At 45.8% G+C, this 24,128-nt stretch overlaps 1 protein-coding gene across 3 annotated transcripts in view; it reads left to right on the forward strand.

The window, feature by feature from the left end:
• LOC134446855 (testis-expressed protein 2-like) overlaps positions 1-24,128 on the forward strand; it is a 91,861-nt gene that overhangs the window by 29,928 nt on the left and 37,805 nt on the right. For all 3 annotated transcript variants that reach the window (XM_063196159.1, XM_063196155.1, XM_063196165.1), the window contains exons 3-9: positions 3,610-3,923; positions 6,277-6,397; positions 7,359-7,971; positions 8,892-9,590; positions 17,106-17,306; positions 17,632-17,980; positions 21,097-21,377. In XM_063196159.1, coding sequence (XP_063052229.1) covers positions 3,620-3,923; positions 6,277-6,397; positions 7,359-7,971; positions 8,892-9,590; positions 17,106-17,306; positions 17,632-17,980; positions 21,097-21,377 — 2,568 coding nt within the window. In that variant the 5' untranslated portion in view covers positions 3,610-3,619. The remainder of the gene's footprint in view (positions 1-3,609; positions 3,924-6,276; positions 6,398-7,358; positions 7,972-8,891; positions 9,591-17,105; positions 17,307-17,631; positions 17,981-21,096; positions 21,378-24,128) is intronic.

Below are 24,128 nucleotides of genomic sequence, written 5' to 3' on the forward strand. Positions count from 1 at the left end.
GCATGAAATCCCATCAGGGACAGTCCCAAGGAATTATTCAAGGAATTGTTCTGGAATGTTTTCCGAAAACATTGGCCTGCGATCATGTTCCATCTGAGATTTAAAAAGGCAACGGTCATGTTTAAATGCTAAAAAACATAATGCGAGAACATTTTACCCATACCAGAAGTGGTGTGTGTGTGTGTGTGTGTGTGTGTGTGTGTGTGTGTGTGTGTGTGTGTGTGTGTGTGTGTGTGTGTGTGTGTGTGTGTGTGTGTGTGTGTGTGTGTGTGTGTGTGTGTGTGTGTGTGTCTGTCTTTTGACCTTTACCCTTGGTCTTGTGAGAGCCATTATGACCAAGTGACTGCAGTGTCACCACTCGTCATCATTTGATATGGCCTTATGGGTGTGTGTGTGTGTGTGTGTGTGTGTGTGTGTGTGTGTGTGTGTGTGTGTGTGTGTGTGTGTGTGTGTGTGTGTGTGTGTGTGTGTGTGTTGTGTGTGTGTGTGTGTGTGTGTGTGTGTGTGTGTGTGTGTGTGTGTGTGTGTGTGTGTGTGTGTGTGTGTGTGTGCGCGCGCACGAGGGTGCGTCTTTGGGTCTCTGACTTTATCTTTGTCTGGGTGTTTGTGCACAGATGGGTTTAACATAAATAAAGCCTACAGGTGTGATTTGTGAATTGTGAGTGAAACCGAGAATACAAACCCAAGCCCAAGTGTAGAATTTATGTGTCTAAATCTCATGCTGTGCGCAGGAAAGTCTGTGATTAATGTGCTAATCATTTCTTCCCGGCTCACCTGCGGTAAAGCCCCCAGGGGGTTGAGTCTTAATTTGCTCATTCCCATTAAATTGCCCCTTTGAAGGTGCGTAATGTCACCAGGATGGTTTTCAACAACAAAAAACCCTTTGATGTCATAAATGTAACTGTGAGAGTCAATTATTGACAAGGACGATGTCTGATTTCTGCTCTGCCTTGAAGTTTTACACCGTGGTGGCGCGTGGTAAGCGAGAAGGCTATGTCACATTGCAGGAATAATGACATCCTAGAACACAATGTGCACACACCTCTCTACTCCCTTAAGTTAAATCTTTTTAGACCTTCGCACAGACATTTAAAAAAAAAAAAAAACTGAATCGTCTTGTTTCGAAGTTCAGTCTGCACATTTATGCTGCCCATTCACAAATGTTACTTTTTTCACGAACCATCACCATCAACTTGTAAATAGGGATTAGGGATTTTTCATACATGAAGTGGTGGATCTTCCTCATGTCCTTTAATAAGTCAAATGCTAAAGGTTTTGTTGAGGCTCTTCATCTCTACTAAAATCATTGACGAAAAACTGCCGAATGATCGGAGGTCTTGGATTGAATTAAAGCGTCGTCACATTAATTGAACTCAGTGTCCGATATTGTATGTGCTGTGAGAGAGGTCGCTTTAATGCAATCAAAGACCCTTGATCATTCAGCATCATCATGTAAATTATCACGGAATAAAAATCACCAGCTCCTGTAGTCTACTCACTTTGACCTTTGACCTTTTGAGTGATTATATCATAACTCTCTTGTTGGGGTTTCATACTCTTACTGTAACTCATTTCTTTTTTTGTTGATGTTTTTTATACCCTAGTTACGGCATAGATTAAAATGTGTAGGCTTACACGTTTACCTATAAGCCTGATATGGAAGGATTTAATTTGAAAAGACATGAAAATAAAGCTTATACATCAAGATTTAGAAGAGCAGTGTTGACTGTGTGAAAGGCGCCATCCCCACCCCATTGTTCTGTATCTCCTGTCCTCTCCTGCCTCCTCCCGTGAGCGTATAGCTTCATCAGTAGCACCCAGGGGAAGCCAACAGGGGGGACAAAGGGGTCAGTTGTCCCGGGCCCAAAGAGAGTGGGGGCCCAGAATTGAGTCTTCATTACATTGTATGTATTGGGTTGGGGGGCCCTTTCAGATGACTTTGTCCCGGGCCCAGCCAAAGCTGTCAGCGGCCCTGAGTGCACCGTCCAATGGGTGTCTTTTTTCCACCTCAATCCCATCAACTCACTTCAAAGCTTGTGTTGTTGTTGGATTTTTTCTTTTTTGTTTTTGTCTGAAGCGTGACTTCGTCTTCAAAAGGGATTGGGCGGACTACAAAGTTGCGTTTTATAGTGCCTGGAGGTGGTGTGTGTTTGTGTGGGTGAGCTCAGAGATAAGATGCTGTCTGTCGGCATCCAATGGACAAGCAAGGCTTATAAAGACGCACACACGCAAGCACACGCGCGCGCGCGCGCACACTCACACACACACACACACACACACGCACACACGCACACACACATTTTGCATTGCAACTGTTCTTTTATTTTGCCATTCTTTTATGTAATGAAATGAAGCCTGCAGTGTTCATTCTTTTGCCAGATTCCTGTAGCTTGGAATTTTGCAACAACATGTATGTGGTTGACTATACTGAGTGAGCAGGACATACAGTAGAGTCAGAGATTCTTTAAGTATATAGAGATATGCCAACATAATAGGTTGCTATGGGCACCTAATGTGACCAGGTTCCGGTCTGCCTAAAAGGGCGTGTCATAATACTCCTAGCATTGAATAGAACAGTCCTTAGGTCTGCCTAGGTCTGCCTAAAGGGGGATTTCCCCCCACTCCCCCTTGCAATAATAGAACCCGGAAACAATGGGCCAATGGAACCTCTCTCTCTCTACTCTCTCTGGTAGAGTTCACTGGAAAGCTTCATTCCCAGGTTCCATGCAGCTCCCCGGTCCAGCTCTCCAACCAAAAATCCAATCCTAATCCCATTAGTAAGAGCTCGCATAAGATCCGTTTCTGTGTTGCGTGCTGCTTACAGTCATGTATCCTCCGCTTACGTCCATGTTTTAAGATCCTTTTTGCCACGGTTACTGTATGGTCGTGTCTGTATGTATGCATGCATACCCCACCACTCATGTTTTCATCCAGAATGCATAGTCAGGGGTACCCAAACCACGGCGGTCTGCAAATAACCAGACCAAACATCCCCCTTCTTCAGTTTCCAATTTTATATCCTAAGACACACAGTGTCCTGAGATGAACTTGTTATACAGTAGAGATGCAGATCTATAAGCCTATGTACGCCGTGATGCATCACTGGATGATGGTGTTCTTTACGGTAACTGAGACAAAGACATTTTAGGACAAATCTGCATTTCTAAATGGGCTTAGTGTCAGAGCTGTGTTGGTGTCATGTGGCGTTTGTCAATCTTCAGTATTGCTTGTTGCCTGATATCTAGACAACTATATAGTTGTTTGGCCCGAGGTCATTTGCTGATCCTTCGCCATGTGTCTCACTCGTTTCCTGTCACACTCTCAAACTATCCTATCTCAAATAAAGGAAGAAAAGCCCAGAACATATCTTAAAGAAAGAGGACAAACCAGAAGAGGATTAACGTGAATTAGGACTGCAAAGATTACCATGCAATGTATGCATGGAAATTAGTTTAACCTTGTCCTTCAGGTTGTTAACCGTGGTCGTCTCTTCTCTTCCTTGTCCTGCAGGTTGTTAACTGTGGTTGTCTCTCTTTTTGCCTTTGTCCTGCAGGTTGATATGTATTATCATTATAACCGTGGTCGTCTCTTCTCTTCCTTGTCCTGCAGGTTGTGAGCGATGAGCAGTAGGCGAGGCGGTCATGCCGACAGAGCGCCGCTGCCGCCACCATCCTCCTCCTCCTCTTCCTCTTCCTCCTCTGGAGCCAAGCGGCAGGTGCAGCGCCTGCGGGCCCGCGATGGCATCACCATCCAGTTCTCCGCCCTGGGGAAGGAGGAAGAGGAGGAGGAGGAGGAGCTGTACGGGACCCCGGCCTCAACGCCTTCCTCTTCCTCCTCAGCCTGGCCGGTGGTGGCAGACGGGCCAAACCATGGTGGCGGCGGTATCGCAGAGGCTTTGGAGGCCAGCGAGACGCTTGGGAATGGTGAGGAACTCGGAAGGAAGTCTTCTTCTGTTCTTACTGTATTAGGGCTGTAACGATATTGTATCGAATCGAGAAATTGTGATATACAATAAGTTACTGTATCACGGTGCAAGAAGGCCATAGAGGTAGAAAATAACACTAGAGAGGACCCCGCCCCCCTTTTTACGGCAATCTGTAGCGGCCATTATCTGTAGGTAGATCAGAGAAATGGAAATTAACGGAGAACGAGGCTCACCTCTGTCAAAAATGGCTTAATCATGTGAAAATGTCCATCAACACACTATACAAGGACAATAGTTGAAGTGTGGTCTTTGATTAAAGTGTTACTTCATATTCACACAGTTTTAGTTAATTTCTTGACAGGGGTGGGCGTGTTCTCCATTGACTTGCATTGCCTGAAAGTACCTACACTACCTACGGAAGTTGGGAAGCTCCAGCTGCCATTTCCCAGTGCTGTCGCAAATTGCTGTGTCCTCTCTAGTGTTATTTTCTACCTCTATGAAGAAGGCAGTATCAGGATGTGCACTTTCAAAGTTTTTAAACTTGTATTAAACAAAACCATGGGATGCATCGAACCGGAGGTCAAAAATCGTGATATGAACTAGGGATGTTAACCAGTAACCGGTTAACCGGTAATCGACCGGTTCAACTTTAACCGGTTAAAATTTTCTGCTATCGGTTAACCAGATGTAATAATATTAATAATTATAATAATAATTTCCTCCCAAAAAACGATAATTTTGAGATTTTAGTATGATAATTCAGCATTTTCCATCTGGCAACAATGGCTGGACATGGCAGGTCCTGTCTGCGCAGCAAAAAAAAGCTTATGTGAAAAATAAAAATGAAAAAAAATCAGTGCTGTGCATATCAGGCACGCAGACGTTTTAAAATTTAAGATTACCGGTTAACCACCGGTTAATGAGTCTCGGTAACCGGTTAAGAGTGTTTTCAATTTTCGCCATCCCTAATATGAACCGAATCGTGAGTTGAGTGTATCGTTACAGCCCTAGTGCTGATGATTTGTTACTGTTACTGAGCACAGTTGCATGCGATGAATATTCAGAATCAGATATTAAACAGATAATGGCAGTATCTGGTTTGCGGACTGTAAACTTTATGTGCATTCCAAATGTGGCCGCATTTCGTGAATATTCTAGTTGTAGGCGGTTGTTGCATGTTAAATGTACAGTAATATTCCAGAACGTCTTTTGAACCTAATACTCACCGACAATATTGTGTTTGAAACGGGAATACTCTCTGCATGTTACTGTGCTCAATGTTACACGTGTTACTCTTGTAACCCTCTTACTACTGTAAGCTTATGTGTCCTGTATGCCAGTGGTTCCCAACATTTTTCTTCAGGGACCCATATTTTTACCATTGTAAGCTTTGGTGACCCAAACACGCAAGCGCCCGCACGAGAGAGTCACATGATACTCTGTTTCCTGCGAAAACTCATTAGTTATCATTTTATTCCTCAATTTGAATTTATAGAATAAATGTTTAATGTATCACTGACATTTTACATTATGCTTTGTCATTTATTCAACATGGGCTATATATGGTATTAAAACTAAACACCTTAAAATCAAGAGGGCTTCGCAACCCACTGTGAATCTTTGGCGACCCATAGGTTGGGTCCCGACCCATAGGTTGGGAACCACTGCTGTATGCTACAGCATTTGAATCTTATCTTGTACGTTAATGTCCGTTCTGTCCTGACTCTCGCATGTGTCTTAGGAATGTTGCACCAATGTTGTACTAATGTTGTACCAATGTTGCAATGATGTTGTAATGATTTATTAGAAATGTATGACCCATCTGCCCCATCTGCTCTAAGAGGATCTACTGTTTAGAGTCGGTGGTGGGAAACTTCATGAAATATTAAGCAGCTTAGATTTTGGTGGTGAACTCAAAATGAGGCTTTAAAAGGCTCTAGGAGATCTAAGGTGTAACCACGGACTGTACTTTGGCTAAGACTTTATAATATCGCAATCCACTTGTAATCTAATACACACCTAATTTTGACCCATCTGCTCCTGAGTCCCAACATGTGGAGATGAAGTTTCAGTTTCAGTTACTTTGTATGTCCAGTGCGTGTGGACGCTCCAATGAAACTGACTTTGTGAAGACAAACTGGGCTACTTCTCAGTGACTAGACCCAGGGATGCCCGTAGCACTCAAACACTGTGTGCTCCAGGTCATCCCCGGGTCTAGTCACTGAGAAGTAGTCCAGTTTGTCTTTTGTCATTCTCCTGTCCTGGATTGTGAGCACCACAAGGGCTGAAGCGCAGACAGTCCTTTCTGTAAGTGAAACTGAACTTTGTGTTTTTGACTTCTTCATCCTCAGCTGCCCGACAGCCGTTGTTGGGATCATCCTCCTCCACTGCGTCGGCCAAGGCTCCTGCTGCCACGAGCACGTCGTCCGCACCTGCTGCCTTCTCCAGTAGCTCCAAGTTCTCCCCCTCCAGGTCCGTCACCTTCCCCTCTTTGTCATTTTTTTGTAGCTGGCCAGCTGGTCTCATAGGAATCAATGTTAACTGCTAGCATGGAGGTCAAACTTGCACTGCCATACTCAGAGAACGGTTGAAAGTACAGGATAAAGGTAAAACTCAATTATTTAACTCCAGGGGAGGTGTAATATGAGCTTATTTCCAAAAATGGGACAGTATCACTTTAAAGGTTTTGAACTTTTTAGAATGTATTGATGTTAAGAAACATATTTACCAGTAATCTCTTTATGTATATGATTGTTAGTTTTGTAAATGTGATGTGATGTTTTTTTCTATCTGTATTGGCCATGATATAGCCATAGCTGCTGAAATGGCAATAAATGTAAACAAAAACAAATGAATAAAGACGCACTCATCAGATTTCTTTTTGCTTTTTTAATTGCCTGAGAGGCGAAGAAAAGAAATCTGAGTGCTTCTTTATTAATTTGCTTTTGAGATTTGAGTCCATTCATTGACGAAGTTAAGCACCCAGTGTAAAGCATTACCGGGCAAATAGACCAGCCGCGAAGCGATTGAAGCGACAGAGAATCGCTTCTGAGCAGCAAGAGTGATACGAGCGATTGAATCGACTAGAGTTTGTTGGTTGAAAGCAGAACGCAAGCATTCCAACATTCCCATTGCAGTGGTTACTGACCTCTATACAGTCATTGGCTGTGGCGCCTTGTCGCCGAACCGTGTCATAGCTCATTAGCATAACATAGCTAGGAGTTCAACTTCAAACTGTCACTCTCGGCGTGCGAATCGCCTCTAGTCTCCAGAATCGCTTTTGTCGCGCGACTCAATACAAAGTCAATTACTTCCGTCACTCGCCTCGTTCTTGTCGCGCTAGGTGTATTTGCCCGGTTAGACTACAAGGTGTTGAGCACGCTTCCTGATCCTTATAGATGTACACGATCAATCTCCCGATCTCGCCCTGCAGGTCCATCACCTTCCCCTCGGGCGACAAGCCCTTCCTCAGCCTCATGAAGTCCCTGTCCCAGGAGCTCGTGGATCCTCGGACCGGCGAGGGGGTGTCCGCCGGTGTACGCCACCGCAAGATCATGCAGAACCTCGTCAAGTCCCTGTCCTCCTCCTCCGCCGACACCTCCTCTTCCTCCTCCTCCTCCGCGTCTCAGCAGCAGGACTCCTCCACAGGGTCCTCCAGCACCTCCACCACCACGAGCCGCCCGCTGGACTCGCGCCTTAACCTGCAGCTCTTTAAGCAGTTCACGCAATCTCGTGCCTCCACGTCGTCGACTACCGCCACTGCCACCACCACCACTGCGGCCGCCGCATCGTCGTCTTCCGCGTCGTCGTCGGCGGGCGACTCCAAGACCGCCCCCTCGTCCCCCATGACCTCGCCGGACAGCAGCCGTTTCTCCTTCAGGCCGCTGTCGGACGTGGAGGCGCGCATCGAGGACACCAAGCGCCGGCTGTCCGAGGTCATGCTGCAGTACGAGCCCCTGCAGAGGCTCAGCAAGATGATCGACGAGAGCAACGCGGCCACCTCCGGCACCTCCGGCACCGCCTCCAAGACCCACTTTTGGCAAAAGGTACCCTTTGGACATGTCTGTGTGTGTGTGTCTTTGTGCGTGTGTGTGTGTGTGTCTTTGTGCGTGTGTTTGTGTGTGTGTGTTTGTGTGTGTGTGTCTTTGTGTGTGTCTTTGTGTGTGTCTCCGTGTGTGTGTTTGTGTGTGTGTGATTGTGTGTGTGATTGTGTGTGTGTGTGTGTGTGTGTGTGTGTGTGTGTGTGTGTGTGTGTGTGTGTGTGTGTGTGTGTGTGTGTGTGTGTGTGTGTGTGTGTGTGTGTGTGTGTGTGTGTGTGTGTTTGAGAGAGAGGAGGGGGTGGCGGATGTCGAGCACTATGCACTTAATCTTTGTTGCACTTTAAGTGGGATGGGGGGGGGGGCTGGGGGAGGGTCAAGCACTGGTGTCACTTTTACCTCTTATTGCACTTGAACTTGAGAACCTGCTGCTACTAAGTATTGTACCACAAACACAATTTATTTGCCTTTTAGAGGACAAGGACAATCCTTGTCGGCCTGTGAAGTTGCCTGAAGTTGGCCCTAGTGCCAACACGCTCTACTAAATGAAAGGACTTTAGTCTTCTTACTTTAAGAGCACTTCTAGTGCCAACACGCTCTAAAAGGCAAAGAAATTATGTTTGGGGTACAATATTGTACAAAATTGTGTTTGGGGTACAATACTTACAATACTTACTTCAGGCAACTCCACGACTTCAGGCAACTCCACAGATTGTCCTTGTAGGACAATCCTTGTCGGCCTGTGAAGTTGCCTGAAGTTGGCCCTAGTGCCAACACGCTCTAAATGAAAGGACTTTAGTCTTCTTACTTCAAGAGCACCCACAGTTTGGAGTTTACTAAGTTGGAGAACAAGAGCACTCAATCAACTTTTTCTGTTTGTACAATTTCTTTGCCTTTTGACAATGACAATAAACTCTTGAATCTTGAAGGGCCTCTCCAGCAGCGCCTCCGAGCTCTCCACGCTCAACAGCAGCAACGGCCACCTGGAGAGCAACAACAACAACTACTGTATCAAGGAGGAGGGCGAGGGGGACTTTGACCGGGCCGGAGCCGGAGCAGCAGCAGCCGCTACCGGAGCAGAGTCTAATCTCGTGGTCGTCGCGGACGGCCAAGTTGGCTCGGCGGCCAAGTCGTCGTCGTCGTCGTCGTCCGTGGCTGCGCTGGACAAATGCTCCATGTCCGCGCTGGCTCGGCAGGAGGACGAGGAGTTCTGCGAGCTGTACAGCGAAGATTTTGACTTCTGCACGGACATCGAGACGACTGACAGCGAGCGCACCTTAGCGGACAACTTAGCGGCCAGGGGTCAGGGATCACAGCCGCCCAACAGCACCGACACTCTCAGCGAAGACGAGGACGACGAGGAGGAGGGAGAAGGAGAGGAGCTGGCTCCCATCCCGTACAAGACGCTGTTTGCGCTGACCCTCCTCACCTATGGGTACTTTGTGGTGCCCCTGCCCAGCTACGTGGGGGGGATGGTGTTCGGGATGGTGCTGGGGGTCATGCTGGCCATGGGAGTCATCTTCCTGGCGGGGCCGAGGCGGTCTAACTTTGAAGCCGTGCGGAGGAGGATCGAGAGGGAGATGGGGAATACGGCACGGCTGGACCTCAAGGAGCAAGGGATGGTGAAGGTGGGTGATTTAGAAAGAACTACTTTCTACTGATCGTCCTCAGGTGGGTGATTTGCCATTGGTTTTTAATATTTTAGGATGGTTAGAATGACTCCTGTTTCGGAGAGAGAGGCAGAGAGAAGAATTTGAGTTATTGAATTGAGGTTTGACCGGATATAGTAGAGTGGTGTAGAGTAGAGTAGAGGACTTTTATTAATCCAGAGGGTGTCTGACAGCTTACATAGATACATAGATACAAGACATAGACAAAGACATAATACATTATTGCACTTTGCAGTAAACATACGTATAGGAAAATCTGAGTACAGCAAAAATACTTACATCAGTCAGCATACGCATATATAGGCTATGCCAGTCACAGACTAGAACCATTTGAAGCCCATTTGTGTATAGCTCACTAAATACATGTAAACACACACCTTGATATACAGCATACAGTGGTACCTATAAAGTGGAAAACATTTCGATAATGTTGCTTTAAATTAGTGGAGGACTTTGGGCTGCTGTGGGGCAGCACACTAACACCCATTCCACATGCAGTATATGGGCTGCATGCCCATGGGGGACACAGGTTCGAATCCCATCCCATCCCATCCCACCCAACCCTTAGCCATCTGGACTCCCTCCCTACCATTTCCGCTCTATTCTCCGCTGTACTGTACTTTCAAAGAAAGGCACAAAAAACTTTTAAATATATATATAAAAATGGACATGAATAAAGCTGCTTTTAGGTGCCACAGGGAGCGTTTTTTGACAGTGACTGCTTAGTACTGTACGTGCACTCATTTTCTTTTATGGTGAGGGCACAATTTATAGACTTATAGGATCTGCCCATTACAAAAACCAAGTGAGATTCACTTTTCATGGTTGGCCATCTCACGCCTTTTAAAGTCGAATCCCAGCGTAGGCAGGCCCAGATTAAGATGGCCTGGGGCCCCTAGGCTACAGGTTGCTGGGGGGGCCCCCAGTAGGGCAAATTTCAAGACAAATTTACATAGACAGAGTCACAATTACGAGCTAGGAATTAAGAATAGCATGTCTACCAACTGTACTCAACATGACAGATGATTTTTTTGCCATTATGCATCTTGTCACAATTCTGCCATTTTCACTTTTGAGCAATCAGGGGCCCCCTGGCAGGTGGGGGCCCCTAGGCTGCAGCCATATCTAGCCTGTGTATTAATCTGGCCCTGAGCGTAGGGGTGGGCGATATGACGATATTATATCGTGAATCGCGATATTGAGTAAAATATCGTCTCGAATCTGCCAAAGTGGAGAAATCGTATAGATCGTCTTGCAGTGAGGATGTTTATTATCAGTATCAGAGTGACGTTTTCTCACTTGTGTTGTTGTCTTCACTTTATTCTTTACATTATTGTATTCCAATTGTACACTTTATGAGCGTATCATCAGTGTGTTAACATTTTATTGACTGCAAATTACAAATTGCAAGTATATGAAAGTTATTTTTTGTTATTTTTATTTTTTTGGATGGAAGATCGTGATAAAAAATCGAAATCGTGATTTCATGTTAAAAAATCGTGATACAACATTTTTGCCATATCGCCCACCCCTAGCGTAGGGGATGAGAGAGAAAGGGAGATAGGGGTCATTTTCTCCATTTCCTTTGTCGGCGGCATATGAAACCAAGGATGATGGGGTTGGTCGGGTGGAGGTTTGGCGGGTGGTGGGAGTTGAGAGAGACCAAAAAGGGGTTAGCCCACTGAAGTTGCTCCAGCCCCCCTTGAAAGAGGTTGGCATTCGTTGCCTGTTTGTTGTTTGTGGTGCTTGCTGCTCAGAAGGCTATGCCCACACTGCTGAAGACGGCACACTCTGGGACTCGCATGGCTTTCTGCGCGCCAGGGCTGTAATAATCAAGCCTTACCCAAGAGTCTTACCCTATTGGACGCCACCACCCCCATCCCCCCCCCCCAACACACACACACTCGCACACGCACACACTCACTTTCACTCTGTCTGTTTCTCTCTCTCTCTCTCTCTCTCTCTCTCTCTCTCTCTCTCTCTCTCTCTCTCTCTCTCTCTCTCTCTCTCTCTCTTTCTCCCTTTCCCTCCCCACCTCCCTCTCTCTCTACCTCCTTCTCTCTCTCTCTCTCTCTCTCTCTCTCTCTCTCTCCCAACACACACTTTACCCTGGACACACTGCTTACTAATGATGAGGTCATGTCGTGGCCACATTCTTTCTTCTCTGTGCCAGTGATGTCATGGTGATGTCATGGTTTGGCAGTAGAATAGTGGCAGGGCCGCTGACAGCTTTGGCCAGGCCCAGGACAAAATCAATTAAATGGGCCCCCCAACCCTATACAATGTAATGGAGACCCAATTCTGGGCCCCCTTTCTCCCTGGGCCCAGGACAACATACCCCTGTGTCCCCACCCTGTCAGCTTCCCTGGTGGTGGCGGGGGACAGAGCTGTGCGAGGTCTATTTAGTGGTGTTGATGCCAGCCTCGCGTCTCTCTCTCTCTCTCTCTCTCTCTCTCTCTCTCTCTCTCTCTCTCTCTCTCTCTCTCAAGGTCTCTCTCTCTCTCTCTCAAGGTCTCTCTCTCTCTCTCTGTCTCTCTCTCTCTGTCTCTCTCTCTCTCTCTCTCTCTCTCTCTCTCTCTCTCTCTCTCTCTCTCTCTCTGTCTGTCTCTCCCAACACACACTTTACCCCCGACACTTTGTGGTGATGCCAGCCTCACAACTCTCGGAAGTCAGCAGGGGTGGTTTCACTGTTGATGAGAAGCGAAGTCACTGGAGAATTTTAGAGGCCGTAACTGTAGCTAAAATCTGATACGATTTTTTTTGTGGAAGACTGAATCAGGTTCCTCAGTAGTGTTTTTTGGCGGAGAATCTGTACGATCCTCGTTGCTGCTTGTGTTGTGTGCCTCTCTCTACTCAAGGCCAGATTGAAATGTCCCGGGGCCCCTAGGATAACAAGTTGCCGTGGGCCCCACTGGAAAGCAAATTGTACGACAAAATTACATACATGTCTGCCAGCTGTGGAGAGCAATATATTAAAAAGATTTAAAGCTGTGCTCGACATTACAGATTCATTTTTCAATATTTCATTGCCTTTTTTTTTTTTTGCTTTTGGCTAATAAGGGGCCATCTGGAAGGTGGGGCCCCTAGGCTGCAGCCCTATCTAGCCTGTGGGGCCCCTAGGCTGCAGCCCCATCTAGCCTGTGCCTTAATCCGCCCTGCTCTCTCTTATGGTTCTCCTCCTCCTTCTCCTCTTTTCCAAAAAGTGGCAGTTTACCCTCAAACTTGTCAAGCTGTTCCCTCTGTCCCTTGACTGAGTGAAGGATGTTATTTGCTATCAAGAAATCCTTTTTTAAATGATTAGGTAGGTTTGTGCCTTACATGCGAGGGTTACGAAATGTTCAAATGGGGAGGGAGTTCTTGAAACCAAGGGGTTCTCTTAACTGTGTTACACTTCAGAACACACAAAATCGATCGTCATCACTATTCAGCCATTGCTGAATCCCCTTTTCGAACTTAAAACACTGACCAGTAGATTACAAAGTGGTAAATGAAGCTTAGCCTATAGTGCTGTTATGAAATATGAAGAAATTGTGAAGTAAGAAAGAAAGTAATAATTGGGAATTTCATGGTAATAATTGTTAATTAATTCTTGGCACGTTTCAAGGAGGACAAATGAACAGGAATCAGTAACAATTGTTGAAAAACAAATAGGCTGTATATCTCTGTTGCCGTGGGAACTCTGCGCTCCAATCTTTAGTAAGAAGTAGACCCAGAGCTGACTTATGGAGTTTCAGGACTTAGAAATGCCCTCGTGTCACAGCCAACAGACAGCTGTCTGTGGCGCTGCATCATCTGCAATACATGAGTTCTAAATGTTAGTTTTCTCCTGACTGTACGAAACAAGCTGCGTACAACTCAACCTCTGATTGTTGGAAACCGCTGTCGGTCAAAAAATTAGCTCACGTTGTTGGATGCCAGTGTCTTGCCCCTCCTCACAACACTGTGTTGATAAACAAAACAAAAACCCATCTACAGTGCTGTGTGTGGCGTGTGTAAACTGTCGTCATTGTTGTGATGTGAAAATGACCATGCATTTGTAGTAGCTGTTAACAGTGATGTGCAATATGATCCTGCTGGGGTTGCATATTGTCAATATGGTAAGAAGGGCTTTAATGGTGCTTTTGGAAACGATGTTTAACCTATGACCGAGAGATGCAAGTAGCCTATTGTCTCCATCTGTGTGAGGCAATTTGTGTTGTAGCCATACGTTAACGAAAATTGTGGAAGTAGCCCTTGCCTATTAGGTCAGATTGTTTTTTCCTCCGTAGCTTTATTTAAAAAAACACACTACAGTTCATGATTGACATCATTGAAATTATTGTTATTTTTGTGGATATATTCTTGAATCTGTAGTTCTAACATTGGGTGGAAGGGAAGGCAGGCACTTGATTTGTAACGCCATTGTTGTTCAACGCCATTGTTTACAATTGAATGAACAACAGACCCAAAACAGCTATTCATTTTCTTTACATGTTTTTTGGAAAATCAGGAAAGAAATGCAGTTTTAAAGAAGCACCCTAGAAAAGATCACTTCCAAAGGTGTGCCTATGTTTTGTGACGGCGGACTACCTTTGTCCCTGTCCATGAGAAATAATTAACCTCTCATCTCAGTCTGTTATTATTTTCACATCTGGCAAAGACTCACAAAAATCTCACCGCAGATGTAGTATAGCTCCACTGAGTTTCTCACTGGCCTGTAAATTACTACCAGAGATTCTTTAAGTATATAGAGATATGCCAATGTAATAGGTTGCTATGGGCACCTAACGTGACCAGGTTCCGGTCTGCCTAAAGGGGCGTGTCATAATACTCCTAGCATTGAATAGAACAGTCCTTAGCTCTGCCTAGGTCTGCCTAAAGGGGGATTAGCCCCACTCCCCCTTGCAATAATAGAACCCGGAAACAATGGGTCAATGGAACCTCTCTCTCTCTACTCTCTCTGATTACTACTGTCTGCACCCACTCAGCCAGCCCAGGGGCAGCAAGTGAAAGTAGCCCATGCAAAATGGAGGGAAAGAGAGAAGATTTCATTGCAGACAAAAACATTGCAATTTGTTTCCATCACCTCCCAAATGTGAATAATGGCAAAAACAAAACAAAAAACAAATAGTGGCAATAAAGATATCATACTGGTGGTGTTTTATGATGGGCTCCGTGTCAGTGATGTATGTGTTATTGTTCTTTCTGGCGAGTACCGGTAACTCAGCTTGAAATGTTTGTCCCCATAAAACAGTAGTGGCCAGGCTCATGAAATGTTCAACAAGTGATTGCAGTACTGCTCTACTTTTTTGCATAAGGTTGTTACGGCAACATCTTGTTAAACCCTTTGGCAGTCAGGTTGGCATTTCCAATGTCCATACTTAAGTTAAACCCTTGTTCTGAGAAACCTGATTATCTGATCCACAAATCTAGGTTCAGTTTAAAAAAAGGCTTAAGTTTGGAAATTGAAGAGCAACGTTTGTTGTCATCAATTATTTGAAGTAAGAACTGTTTCTCACTCGGCCTATCTGGACCCCATTTCTCGAAAGCATTGTTGCTAACCAGTCAGTAACTTAGTAGGTCGCCAATGGGAAATTGCATTGCAATCAAGTACAGTAAGTTGCTAACTTAGTCGCTAACTTAGTTAGTAATGGCGCTTTCGAGAAAGGCATGCCTGGTTACATAACATGTAAATAAAACCAGCTAAGCTGCTTCAGAAAATCATAACAGCAACATGCATTTCTGCCTGTGCAATAACAGTAGTGGTGATTATATAATCCAGTGGTTCTCAACCTTTTTAGAACAAACTCCACCTGGACCTCATCCTAAGCCTCCCAACGCCGCCATTGACATCTTCATAAGTAGGGCTGGGTAAAATAATCGATTCAATCGATAATCGATCGATATCATTTAAAATTCACATAATCGATTCACAGGGCACAAAATCGATTTTTTTGCTCTTTTTCTTTTTGTTCTTTTTGTTTCATTTAGGTCTATGGAAAATACCCAGTAGGTATTAGTCAATTAGGCCTAGGCCTACTTATTACAAATTAGCAATCTGTTAACACTGTCAAGCCACAGCCCTTTGACATTTTTATATAAAAATAGGCAACAGCATCTTTTGGGGGAAATCCTTGCACCAAAAAGGGGACGGATTGAATCGATTCGGAGTGAATCGAATTGAATCGAATCGAATCGTGATTAATCGATTCAAAACCCTAAGAATCGAAATCGAATCGATACAGGAACATAGCTGCAATACCCAGCCCTATTCATAAGCCCTTAATATGAAAAAATGAATGAACTAATGCCCCCAATGTGAATAAGTACTGCCCCCTCTCAACTGTATCAATCTCAACGTCCCCCTTATGGCTACCCAATGTCCCCTGGGGGGCTGTACCACCCCCGTTGAGAAACACGAATATAATCAGTTGATTGACCTGTTTGGTGATTTATGGCAGTGTTTCCCAACCTTTTTTGTCTTGTGTACCCCCAAGCCTTTTCGTTGTGCCATGAGTACCCCCTAAGTCAAGTTTTTCTATCCCAATGTAACTGAGCTACATGTATATGATAAAATTACATGTTTCCAAGTAACCCCTACAGTTTGCTCGCGTACCCCTAGTGGTACACGTACCCCTGGTTGGGAAACACTGATTTATGGGATCTCATTAGGGTCAGCTGGTTTAGAAAATTGGGTTTTTACTATCGGTAAGGTATATCTGAAAGCAGTATGGACACCCCTGCATGAGTCCCTGCTAGATGTACGCTCCTGCCTCTGTAATGTGCAGTGTAATGTGATCATGTAATGTAATTTATGGTAACATTACTGGATTGCGCCATCATACGTATGATGTAGCAATGTGCTGTAACGCACATTTATGTGTCGTAAACATTATTAATGTCATAAACATTTTATGATATTTGGTTATGGTAAACACAGCCCTAACAGCATCATGTCATCAAATCAAGCATCAAATGACATCATGTTTATGAATCATTCATGACTGTGTCATGACAAAGGTTTGGCACTATTATGACACTGTTATGTCGCGCATATGACGCTTGACATCAAGTAAAAGTAATTATACTAATTTATTCCCCTATCGTCCCCTTCTATATTTGGTTATGGTTAACACAGCCCTAACAGCATCAACCTTTCATGACCATAAAATGACATTGACATCATGTTTATGAATCGTTTTGACACTATTATGACATGGTTATGTCATGCGTATGATGCTGGCATCAAGTCAAGTGTAAGCTGTGTGCTACATCTTTTTTTGGTGGTCTTTTTCGACTTTATTGATGACAGGATAGTATGAGAGGTGGACAGGAACCGAATGGGGAGAGAGACAGGGAGGGGTCGGCAAATTACCTGGGCCGGGAATCGAACCCGGGCCGGCTGCAAAGCAGACGAGTGCCCCAACGTTAGGCCACAGCAGGGCCAAGTAAAGTGTAACCTAATTTATTCCCCTGTCGTCCCCTCCCAAACAGGGCTGGATGAACGAGATCCAGAACTACGATCCGGAGACGTACCACGCCACGCTGACCAACTCGGTCTTCGTGCGCCTGGACGGCTCCACGCTGCGTCTGTCCAAGCCCAACCGCAACATCGCTCGGCGAGCCGCCCTCAACGAGCCCAAACCAGACGTCACCTACATCAGCCAGAGGATCTACGAACTCGCAGACAGCAAGGTATCTTCACCTGCACCCACGTTTCTCAAAAGCATCGCTAACCTAACCAGTCAGCAACTTGTTTGGTTCCCAATAGAAAATTGCATTGCACCCATGTGAGTTGCTAACATAGTTACCATAGTTATTAGCAACAATATTTTCGAGAAAAACATACGACCAAAGGAAACGTTTTTAAAAAGTTCTTACTCTGTACATACTACTGTATTCAGACAATAAAGCCAAGTGTATGTGTCTGAGTCCGTGTCTGTGTAAGTGTAGAAAGCAATTCCAGAGATGCATGGTTCAGTGTTTACCGTACAATGTTGTTGTTTTTTGACAATTCCAGATATACCTGGTGCCCAACAATCTGGCCCGGAAGCGGATCTGGAACAAGAAGTACCCCATCTGCGTGGAGCTGGGCAGGCAGGACAACTTCATGTCCAAGGCCGAGGGCGAGACTTCTGCGGACAGCGAGCCAGAGAGGTCGGAGGAGGGGTGCGAGGGGGGAACGCTGCGCTACCAGACGTCGGGGGCGGGGGCGGGGGCGGGGGCCGTCAGCAGGTACCGCCCCACGCTGTTCCTGTTCGGGAGGACGGGACGGGAGAAGGAGGAGTGGTACCAGAGGCTGCTGCGGGCCTGCAGTCCCAAGGAGGCCGCCAGGAGGACCACCAGCCTGCCCCTCAGCAGGAGTCACGGTGAGTCAGAGGCAAATAGTAGTAGGCCTACCTGTAGAGTAGAGTTCAATACTAGAGTATAGTATAGTATAGTACCTGTAGAGTAGAGTTCAATACTAGAGTATAGAATAGTATAGTATAGTACCTGTAGAGTAGAGTTCAATACTAGAGTATAGAATAGTATAGTACCTGTAGAGTAGAGTTCAATACTAGAGTATAGTATAGTATAGTACCTGTAGAGTAGAGTTCAATACTAGAGTATGGTATAGTACCTGTAGAGTAGAGTTCAATACTAGAGTATAGTATAGTATAGTACCTGTAGAGTAGAGTTCAATGCTAGAGTATAGTATAGTATAGTACCTGTAGAGTAGAGTTCAATAGTAGAGTATAGTATAGTATAGTACCTGTAGAGTAGAGTTCAATACTAGAGTATAGTATAGTACCTGTAGAGTAGAGTTCAATACTAGAGTATAGTATAGTATAGTACCTGTAGAGTAGAGTTCAATACTAGAGTATAGAATAGTATAGTACCTGTAGAGTAGAGTTCAATACTAGAGTATAGTATAGTATAGTACCTGTAGAGTAGAGTTCAATACTAGAGTATAGTATAGTATAGTATAGTATAGAATAGTATAGTACCTGTAGAGTAGAGTTCAATACTAGAGTATAGTATAGTATAGTACCTGTAGAGTAGAGTTGCCTACAGTCCCAAGGACACCGCCAGGAGGACCACCAGCCTGCCCCTCAGCTGGAGTGGTGAGTCACAGGCAAAAGTATTATAAGAAGATTTACCGGGGTCAAAGTTCACCAAATTAACTTAATCTAAAATGACAGAGCACACAGCCTGCCCCTCAGTAGGAGCGGTGAGTCAGAGTCCAGGTTTTTACACCATAGTGTAGATGAGTCAAAACGGTTAGTCAAAGTCCAAAGTATCGCAGATACAGGCGAAACAAGCGAAGCAAACACAGGCGAAATGTGTCCCATTCTCCAGCTCAATGGTCGTCAGGCCCTGGTGAATCAAATATGAATGAAACATTTATTTTGTTGATTTGATTGGCCAAACTGCTTTAAGTCACCTTGGCGGAGCAAAGTTCTTAGGCTCCATCTCAACGACTGAGAACAACTTAATGCACGCCTCGTGTGATGTTCCAGTTGACTTGAATTGAGGAATTGAGGGCATTATTCTTCAGTATTCCAACATTGGTACGCTTGAGCTGCCCATGTTATTAAATCTAAACGTCATTCTATAGCGTATGCAGTTGGTGTACAGAACATAAGCTTGTGGAATCCTCATGTAAATCCATATTGCAGGGCTAACATTCCGGGGAGTAACATGAGAAAGGGATGACGAGAGAGAGAGAGAGAGGGGGGGAGAGAGAGAGAGAGAGAGAGAGAGAGAGAGAGAGAGAGAGAGAGAGAGAGAGAGAGAGAGAGAGAGAGAGAGAGAGAGAGAGAGAGAGAGACTCTGCACACAAGCAAGAGTTCTGCGGCTTGTTTAAGATCTATTTTGGGACGACCACCCAAGTGTGGTGTGCATTTTAGATGCGCGCCGCTTATCACCCCCTCGGAGAGTGTCATTTGTGCAGCTCACAGCTAGAGTTGGGAGATAAGGATCCCACGCTAGAGAGAGGTACTGTAGACAAGAGACTCCAGAACTAAGACTCCAGAACCACAACGCCGCCTCCCCGGCTATTGGCTATTGGCTCTGTTTTTCAGCATTTACTGTAAGTCAAACCACTCCATCAGGGGACATCTCTTCAGAGTTGAATTGGAAAAAAAAGCATAGTGTTTCAGCCCAGCAACATAAAGTATCTTGATGGGAAGATTGCACACAAGTTTATGCAGTGTTTTCCACCGACCAAGTGGCGTTGTGTGGTGCTACTGGCATAAAAAGCAATAGGCCAGTACAAGTATAATGCCTGAACCCCCATTGTCTGTGCTGATCAATTTGTAGTGCTGTGCAGCATTACAGAATGTTTGGTGCATGTGTCTTTGTGCATTTGGTCAGTATTTGGGAAACCCTGTTATGGACTGCATGGCATCCACAGCCTACAGTTCTATAAGTGCATTAAGTCTCAGCTGGGTCAAGATTAGGTGCAAGACTGGGCATCGACACAGTCTTCTGTCGTAATGAACGCGCCTTGTGTGCTCATGCATGAACATGTTTATCACTGGCATTCAGATGACAATATGCATCGACCTGTCAGTAGTCGCAAAAATGCTGTGTCTTTCACACTTTTCACACCACATGCACACATACTGTAAGTCCAACTTCCCCAAAATACGTACATGCATCAGTTTGTCACATTCTCTCACTGACATACACCAAACACAGGAGTAGACATGCATTTCACTACATACAGTACATTCCACACTATGCTGTTTTGAAAAGCGACATCTTGCCTTACATTTATCATTGATTGTCTTTTTTTTTCAGCTTTCAAGTCTTTTACAGGTGGCCAAGGAGGCCAACGATACATGACAATTAAAAACCCCATGAGACACTGTTTGAAATAAAATAATGATGCAGTGCCTTAGTGGAAATAAAAGATTGGTTTGCCAATGGTTAATTTTTTTGGCCTTTGTTTTCTCCCCATCTTCCCACCTCCACCCAACCCATCCCCACTTCCTCCATGTTTCCTCCCCACTTCCCACCCCAACCTACCCATTTCCCACCCCAACCTCCCCACCTCCTCCCCGTTTCCTCCCCGTTTCCTCCCCATATCCTCCCCATTTCCCACCCCAACCTCCCAATTTCCTCCCCATTTCCCACCCCAACCTCCCCACCTCCTCCCCGTTTCCTCCCCACCTCCTCCCCGTTTCCTCCCCATTTCCTCCCCATTTCCTCCCCATTTCCCACCCCATCTTCCCACCTCCACCCACCAACCCCTCCCCGTTTCCTCCCCATTTCCCTCCCCATTTCCCACACCAACCTCCCCACTTCCTCCCCATTTTTCCCCACTTCCTCCCCATTTCCTCCCCATTTTTCCCCATTTCCTCCCCGTTTCCTCCCCATTTCCTCCCCATTTCCCACACCAACCTCCCCACTTCCTCCCCATTTCCTCCCCATTTTTCCCCATTTCCTCCCCATTTCCTCCCCATTTCCCATCCCCACTTCCTCCCCGTTTCCTCCGCAGCCATGCTGACCTCCCAGGGCCTGAGCGGCAGCCGTAACAGCCTGGACGAGCTGCTATCCTCCCCCACGCGCCTCCAGAAGGACACTGCCCCCGTCCCCTGCCCTCCTCGCCAGCGCCCCCTGCAGGACTACGGGGCGTACATGGCCCGCTGCATGCCCCCTCCACACCAGCAGGGGCAGCAGCAGCAGCAGGGGCAGGAGAGTAGCAGCAGCAGCCCCTCACCCGGTCCCTCCAGCAGCCCCCAGCAGAGTCCACACGGCAGCCCCGGGGCCAGCAAGAAGGTGAGGGATACAAGAAGTGTGTGTATACTGTACGTGTGTACGTGTGTACGTACTAGAGCGTGGCTCGGGCTGGTTTTTTCTGTCCGAGCCCGGCCCTCAGCCGACAGAAAAGTGATCAACCCCGACCCGAGCCCGAGACTAATTAAAATGTTTGTGTCCGAACCCGTCCGAAGCCCGAGACCACTGTAATAACAACAGAACCTGTGCGCAAGCAATATTTTCTATGTGGCCTCCTTCATACTCAAAATAGCACGTGATAAATAGCCAGGATAGGCAACTAGGATGAGGCAATTTGCTGTAGCCTAATTTAGTTACGCACGCATAGTAAGTATAAACACACGCATACATGTGACAGCGCACCTTATGTTTCTTTCGGTTAGACCAGAGATGTTGGGTGCTGTGATCAAATGCATGGGAGGGGCGTGAGAGGATAAGAAAGGCGAAAACTAACGAATACGGTTTGGATGCAGTCAGCGCGGCTATGGACGCATTTGTTACGTTACTGTTAGTCCAAATAAATCCCCGCGAGCCGGTGAAGATGCCACTCCTTGTCGTTAAGAAGGATGGGCTATAAGTTCACCCCGAAGAACAGTAGCCTGTTCGGCCCTCCAAGAGAATGTCATTTCCCCTGATGTCCATGCGGTCAATATAAAATCAGGAAAGGTTGCACGCGCATAGTTACAACTATAGGCTACAGTAAAAGTGACAAGAATTAAGAACCTACGTGAAGGACATGAAATGTCACAGCGGACAAAGTAGTAACAGGAAACCTCTTCGCCCCTACCTTAGGCAACTCCACGTAGCGTGTGCGTCTTCTTTAATCCATATTATGCTCCTTGCTACCCCTTGCTGGAAATGTAATCCTTGGCGAGCAATGCAGTGACAAACTTCGTCATTTTATGTTCAACATTTAAGACAGCACCGAAGGCATGCTAAAACATGGCCTACACTAGGCCTACAACAAAAGACCACGCGTTCACTGACAACTGTATTTGGCGCTTATTAAGAAAGCAAGTTGACTCGGCATTCCTGCTCGGCTGACTGGGAGTGAGCGTCCATGTTGCCACTGGTAACTGGCGCGTGCATACAGCCAATAATAATCACTCGCACAAGTAGCCTACCAACATTTTCATTTATGCATATTCAATTACTAATTTTTTAATCACAAAACTGCCGTTTGCATGAACTGAAACGTTTCCTCTGATTGCTTACAATTTACACAATGTCTGTTTGGTTCAAGCCCGAGCCCGACCCGAGTCCGACAGATATTCTATTTTTTTTGTCCGAGTCCGGTCCGGCCCGTCGGGTTCCGACCCGGCCCGTCGGGCTTCGGTCGGGTTGCCATGCTCTGGTACGTACGTGTGTACGTACGTGTGTGTGTGTGTCAGTGAAGACAAAGCCCATCTGGGAAACTCCAACTCCCATTGTCATTGTGACACAGCACTCCACAGTACACAAGGGTTCACTGCACACTGCACACAACGAAATTGCATTCATGCCTGACCCGTGCATGGGGGCGGCCCCCAGTGGCGCCCCAAAGGGAGCAGTGCGGTGGGACGGTACCATGCTCAGGGTACCTCAATCATGGAGGAGGATGGAGGAGAGTACTGGTTAATTACTCCCCCCACCAAAACCTGGCGGGTCGGGAGTCAAAATGGCCTTTGGACTACAATTCTGATGCCCTAACCGCTTACCCATATACGGGGGTAGCTGAGGTTTTAACATGTTCGTTTGTCTTTGTTTGGGGTTTTATTTCAAACTGGTACCTCCCATCCTCTGGGTTTGTTTGTGGTCTCATGCGTCGCTGGCACCCTACCTCTGTGGAGAAAATAATAACGTTTCCCCAAAGCATCTTTCCCCATTCAACATCCCATGACTTCAAATGAGAAGATGACCTTTGAATTGAGAGATTTTGTATGAAACTTTTATCTTCAATGGGGCAGCCGTGGCCTAGTGGTTAGAGAGTTGGTCAATCCAGGGGTCACGGGTTCGAATCCCCCCTGACCTCTCCCTACATCTCCATCCATGGCTGAAGTGCCCTTGAATAAGGCACATACAGTAATCCCACATTGCTCCAGGGACTGTAACCAATACCCTGAAAAATAATAGTTGAAAGTCGCTTTGAATAAAAATGAAAGCGTCAGCTAAGTGTAATGTAATAATGTCATGGCATCTTGCCTTGTATCATGAGGCCACAAACAGAAGGAGAGGATTGAGTTGGACCTTGTGTGTTTTTGTCGGTTAGTGTGTTAGTTTTCTTCTGTTTGTGTATGTATTTAAATCGGCATTGTCCAGTTACAGTGATTCAAAGTGATTCATACAGTAAGGTCTTTAACTCAATATTGGAGTCCAAAGTCCCTGTTGATTCTCTGTGTTTGTTTACATGGTAAAGTGAATGTCAGACAGCTACTGTATCCAAATGCCATCCAACCCCACCCATGTCCCATTTAGATATTTGATGACCTTTCGCTTCTGTCCAGACGTTATTGCATTAGCTTGTTAACATGCATAGCGATAGGCAAGATAATGTAACCAACAATATCAACAGTCAACTGTAGCTGGATGCTACTACTGTTATCAAGACTCTGTATCTAGGTTCCTGTGTCCAATGCTCTATTTAACCCATTTTAGCCTGATGATGACTCGTATATGTTGTTTGACCTTTGGTGCCTGGAGACACATATACGCTGCATTCAGGCTCTAGAGATTTTAGCTTTTTTAATAAAAATGTGGGTATGTTACAGCTGAATG

Source organism: Engraulis encrasicolus, chromosome 1 (assembly GCF_034702125.1).
Source record: "Engraulis encrasicolus isolate BLACKSEA-1 chromosome 1, IST_EnEncr_1.0, whole genome shotgun sequence".
In the NCBI taxonomy this organism is placed as follows: Eukaryota; Metazoa; Chordata; class Actinopteri; order Clupeiformes; family Engraulidae; genus Engraulis; species Engraulis encrasicolus.